The sequence below is a fragment of the Haliotis rubra genome, unplaced genomic scaffold, assembly GCF_003918875.1.
Source record: "Haliotis rubra isolate DU_JTF1 unplaced genomic scaffold, ASM391887v1 Scf1308, whole genome shotgun sequence".
NCBI classification, from domain to species: domain Eukaryota; kingdom Metazoa; phylum Mollusca; class Gastropoda; order Lepetellida; family Haliotidae; genus Haliotis; species Haliotis rubra.
The window spans coordinates 67,999-74,004 of record NW_025765235.1 but is presented as its reverse complement, the minus strand read 5'-3'; the positions used below and the strand labels follow the sequence as shown (position 1 = coordinate 74,004).

At 39.2% G+C, this 6,006-nt stretch overlaps 1 protein-coding gene across 1 annotated transcript; it reads left to right on the top strand.

Annotated features, from left to right (window-relative positions):
* Nucleotides 1–502: 502 nt before the first annotated feature.
* LOC124267378 lies at nt 503–2,523 on the top strand. Its single transcript, XM_046702290.1, has 2 exons — nt 503–659; nt 2,339–2,523. Exons 1-2 carry the CDS (start codon nt 503–505, stop codon nt 2,521–2,523), a joined length of 342 nt encoding a protein of 113 aa, XP_046558246.1.
* The last annotated feature ends 3,483 nt before the right edge of the window (nt 2,524–6,006 follow it).

Genomic DNA, 6,006 nt, shown 5'->3' with positions numbered 1-6,006 from the left:
ATGGGCGCACCATGGTCCACGCCTCTATCGTACATCACTGTAATCATCTGATACGTCTCTCAATGTCCGCATCTTCAGGATGTACCAGCGTGCATATCTCATTGATGAATCTAACAAAGTCGTCAAAGGCATCTACATTCCTGTGCAGAGTTGAAACGGAAAACTTTACAGGACAGAATCCGTGGACAAGGAAAGTTTGGTTAATAGCACACGATGACCACATTGGGCACTGATTTGTACACAAGCGCCTTCCCACCCCTCCCCACCCAACCCACAATTCCATCCATGAACGTATTTGTCTTCAGACAGGTAGTCAGAATTGCCATACCTACAGAACACGTGACTAGTTTCACTCATGTATCACTTCAAATAAAAGTACAGTTTTTCAAAATTTGCCGATGTGTTTTGTTTCTTAAGAGCGTAGCCAGGATATTATTACATTAAAAATAATTTTTTTTGTTGCAGTTTGTTTCTTGCTGTCTACGTCCACCCTGACGTCATCATGCCGATGTGTGTGTTGTACACCAACCTAAAAGACACGGACATACCCCCACAACTGGAGACCAGACTCGCAGAGCTGATTGCTAAAGTCCTGGACAGACCCATGGAGGTAGGACATATGCTCACGCAACCACAAATCGATGGACCTGTTCTTATCTGTAGGACTGAGAGGCTAATTCGATTAATATTTTCTAAGTTCAGGCAAAACATTTGACATATTTATATATATTTTCTAATTGATGTTTTTACCTTTGATACTGTATTGGGCGGCCTTCAGAGGTATTCCAAAAATATAACGGTAGTATCTGTGATAGGAGCGAACGAGTATGGTTTTACGCCGCTTTTAGCAATATTCCAGCAATATCACGGCGGGAGACACCGGAAATGGGCTTCTAACATTGTTCCCATCTGGGGAATCAAACCGGGTCTTCGGCGTGACGAACGCTTTAACCACTAGGCTACCCCACCGCCCCATCTGTGAGAAGAAAACCCTTTTAACTACTGCCTCTTGACCAATATAGCCATGTTACTGTAGCTGTGTAAGAGCAAGTTACCTGCTGTCATTCCGTATGAATACGTTCAGTTCTCCAAATTTACTGAAATATTTTCTTTGAAAACTATAATTAAAAACCTTTACAAATGCACCCCAAATGAGTAGAGTTAAACAGAAAACACTATTCATTTTTAAGAATACTCTCTCACACAATTGCAAAATATTGGCCGAAAATTGATATATTCTAGGGTATTCCTTGGTCACCTGTTAATGTCGAGCTTTATGACAGCAGCTCCTTTGGGTGTCTGCATTTTACGTCTTTGAGGTACATCTAGCTTGCTCTTTCTACAGGGATTTCGTCATACGACGCTTTGCTCAAAAGCTCTTTATCAGGATTATAACGTGTCAGTTCCTTACCAAAGCCTTCAAATGGTTATATGGATGACATTCTAAATTTGATGTCAGAAGCAATTCCATATTTGGACTTTCAGAATTCGAAGATGTCTTTTTGTTAAGAAAATGCTTATGGAATTGGTAGATTCTTACCAATGATAACACTGACCATCGAGCAATTCTCTTTCTACAATCCATGAACACAAACGAAGATAAAAGACTCGAAAAGTATACAGAATTTAAAGATGTATTCTTGGTTGATATGTTTTATGGTAGACGTAAGGGGAAAATTCCAAATTTGATGTCGAAAGCAGTTCCTTAGCTGGACAGATTTTATAGATTTATTCTTATAATATAGGTGGGTAATATAAGTAACCAGCTATCACATTACGAGGTGAACAAGCTGTTGGCTAGTTTCCAGTGTTGGCACAGTGTTTGTGTCTGGTTGACAGTGGTCTGCTTCAAAACGATCAATTTGCGCGAGACGATGAACCAAATGCTCGTTTTATTCTTCTGGGAAGCCTTGGAACCCAACTAACTGAAGTCATTGTCACGCCAGGTCCATTTCTTGAATGTCCACAATATTTCTGGCTATGTCTGAATAAACCACAAATAGGTTGTTATTGTGAACAATGGGGAAGTGATATGTTATTACATTACCTGCAATCTGGTTGCAATGTGACGAGTCTTGGTAGCCACGATTATGGAATTAACATCGAGAGCTGCCAAGTATACACGACCTACATGTTTCTTGCAATAGGATGAGTCTTGGTAGCCACTATTATGGACTGAACTGTCCATGTTCTACAATACGGTCATATAACTGGACAACATGGATGGGATGGTATTCGTACAGAAAAAGGAAGCTGTGAAATATGATTATTTTATCTGCAAAACATTTCCCTCAAGCATCATTTCAAACTAAATTGTCGTTCTGATGTCGTGTTCCAGCAACTCAACTGCGTCAGTTCCGCCTGCACAACACCGACCCCGCCTGCTTCCTCCAGATCACCTGCATCGGCGCTTTCGACAAGGACAGGAACCCTACGTACAAAGCGCCCATATTAGACTTCCTGAAGACCAACCTCAAACTTCAGGCTGAAAGGTCAGTGGTCACTGATCACAATCTCGTCTGAAAACTGGGAATCTGTTAAATGTGTTAGATTTTAATTTCATCCAGTCTAGTTTTTACATCCAAGGCATTTTGAACTGAAAGTCTCGAAAGTCCTACAAATAAACTTTATAAGAATGATCAATCCCATAACCATTAGTTTAATATATTAATATATGTATATTGTATATGTTTATGTATCTGTGTGTATGTGTACGTGTATGTGTATATACTGAACCTTCGGTTAGTGAAGTACAATATTTTAATGTGGACCCCCACACACAGTCCACCGTAGATAAATAGACACAAAACCAAATTTTGTTTGAGAAGGTTTTAAACATACTTCAAATTTATTTTTAAAATTACTAAGGGCGTGAGGAGTAATGGGGCATATCATAAGAATCGTTTATTTTATACAGGTCTTACTTTGCGTTTAAAACTTCAGGAGCCCAGACACCTAAGTCCAGTTTGGAAAGCAGACTGAAACACATCAGTTTCTAGCTGAGAATGCTCACCCCTTAAATGTTCTCCCATCTAAACATAGTAGGCGACCTTCACATCAGCAACTGACAATATGGAAATCATGGATCTCTACACTGACGTACAAAAGAAAGTATACACCCGGTGCTTTTGGATTACTTTCCCAAAGGCGACGTAAATGTTTTGAAAAGAGTTTTTACAGTGATATATACGTCACAGACTTTCCTAATATGCTGCCAAAACACCACAGATATTGTGCCCAATTGTGAAGTTGCCAGTCAAAATCAGAACACTTTTCAAATAATCCCAAAACATCAGGTGTGTACTTTCTTTTGTACGTCAGTCTATTTAACGAAGATTTACTTGTTTCAGAATCATCATGCAATACCTGCCAACAGACGCGCATCAGATCGGCGTTTCATACTAGTAGACCCGGCAACACTGATGTCACATCATTTCTGGCTAATTTAATGTGTTATGAACAAAGAACTGCAACTGTGTATTCTGGTAGCCCGATCGATCGCACACATGTCACATGTATTTGACAACACTTCTCAGAAGGCTTAGCCTTTGTCGAAATATGGTTTTCTTCCTTTTCAGCGTAGTTGCCGATAGACCAGAAAGCCAATCTATGATTTTTTTTAACTTTGGATAAGCCAAAACTGAAATGTAGTATGTACCAGTGAGTGTATTGAGTCAGCCAGACTAACAGTAGGAAAGAAATTATTTTCAGATTAATTTTCTGTTAGATTTGGAGAATGCTATCTAATTTTCAGACGTTTTGAAAGTTTAAACTTCACATTGAAAAGAAATCCCCCATAAAACAATATACTGGAAGGTAATATGTTTATGCTGGTTATTTTCATTTGCGGTCTGTCCACTTGAAGCCATACACTCACTACTCAATAAATGCAATAGAGCAATTCATCAAGCCTTTTGCTTACTACAGTACTGTTGTATCTATCAGCCTCCACATTGACCCACGCACCTCATCGGTTCCCAATTACACATATAGATGCTCATGCTGTTGATCACATGATTGTCTGGTCCAGACTCGATTATGTACAGACCGCCGCCATGTAGCTCGAATATTGCTGAGTGCGGTGTAAAACTAAACTCACTCACTCAACATTGAACCACAGATTGACAAGGCATATGTGAATCCAACATATCATATGGAAGAATAATGTTGTACAATGATATTTATGGCAAGTATTAAGGCAAGGCATATGTGAATCCAACATATCATATGGAAGAATAATGTTGTACAATGATATTTATGGCAAGTATTAAGGCAAGGCATATGTGAATCCAACATATCATATGGAAGAATAATGTTGTACAATGATATTTATGGCAAGTATTAAGGCAAGGCATATGTGAATCCAACATATCATATGGAAGAATAATGTTGTACAATGATATTTATGGCAAGTATTAAGGCAAGGATATGTGAATCCAACATATCATATGGAAGAATAATGTTGTACAATGATATTTATGGCAAGTATTAAGGCAAGGCATATGTGAATCCAACATATCATATGGAAGAATAATGTTGTACAATGATATTTATGGCAAGTATTAAGGCAAGGCATATGTGAATCCAACATATCATATGGAAGAATAATGTTGTACAATGATATTTATGGCAAGTATTAAGGCAAGGCATATGTGAATCCAACATATCATATGGAAGAATAATGTTGTACAATGATATTTATGGCAAGTATTAAGGCAAGGCATATGTGAATCCAACATATCATATGGAAGAATAATGTTGTACAATGATATTTATGGCAAGTATTAAGGCAAGGCATATGTGAATCCAACATACCATATGGAAGAATAATGTTGTACAATGATATTTATGGCAAGTATTAAGTCTTTGTTATTGAGAGACTTGCTAACTACTGGAACTCTGTTTTCATATCAGCGCTGTTTACATCTGACATCTTTTATGTCCACTGACATTTAAAGTTGTCCATTCCTAAATAAGAAAAATACCATTTGACCACCATTTATGACAAAATCTGGTAGAAGCAAGTAAATATTTGTTGGTTTACTTCAGAAAGCATCCCCATCCTCTGTAGCAACCCATACTTGTCGTAAGAGGCGACTAACAGGATCGGGTGGTCAGGCGCGCTGACTTGGTTGACACATAGTATCCCAAATGCGTACATCGATGTTCATAATGTTAATCACTGGATTTTGTGGTCCACACTCGAGTATTTACCGGCCCCCGCCACATAGCTGGAGTATTGATGAGTGCGGCGTTAAACAACAGAGAAACCAACCCGCATAGTCTCCTAAATCATAGGGGCGGTGGGGTAGTCTAGTGGTTAAAACGTTTGCTCGTCACGCCAAAGACCCGGGTTCGATTCCCCACATGGGTACAATGAGTGAAGCCCACTTCTGGTGTCCCCCGCCGTGATATTGCTAAAAGTGGCGTTAAACCAAACTCAGTCAGTCAGTCAGTCCTAGGTCATATCTGATTCTGATTTACCTACCTGAGCTAAACATGAAGAGACCTTCATATTGAAACACATAGTTTTGCTAACCATATGTGCACAACAATTTCCACTGCAACCTAAAATTAGGTCTATGACTTCCAATAGTCAGCTATGGATTGTCTAATCCAGACTCGATTATTTACAGACCGCCGCCAAATAACTGGAATATTGCTGAGTGCAGCGTAAAACTTAACTCACTCACTCATTGACCAGTCGGACACTGTACTGTTTCGGGCCGGGGGATAGCGTAGGGGTTAAAGCGTTCGTTCAACACGCAGAAGACCCGGGTTCGATTCCCCACATGGGTACAATATGTGAAGCCCATTTCTGGTGTCTCCCGCCGTGATATAGCTGGAATATTGCTAAAAACTAAAACTAAACTCGTAAAACTAAACTCACTCACTCACTGTGCTGTTTCACTATCATATAAACGTATATCTTGGATAAACGAAACAGAAACAAGCGTTAGCAACAGATGATACGTCATTAAAGCAGTTCTTGCATGAATCGGTAAA

Bases quoted from the DNA above. Each gene is read 5' to 3' on its own strand.
- LOC124267378 (XM_046702290.1), top strand. From the start codon at position 503: ATGCCGATGTGTGTGTTGTACACCAACCTAAAAGACACGGACATACCC. The intron at 660-2,338 runs GTAGGACTGAGA...GTCGTGTTCCAG, and splicing joins CGATGGACCTGTTCTTATCT to CAACTCAACTGCGTCAGTTC.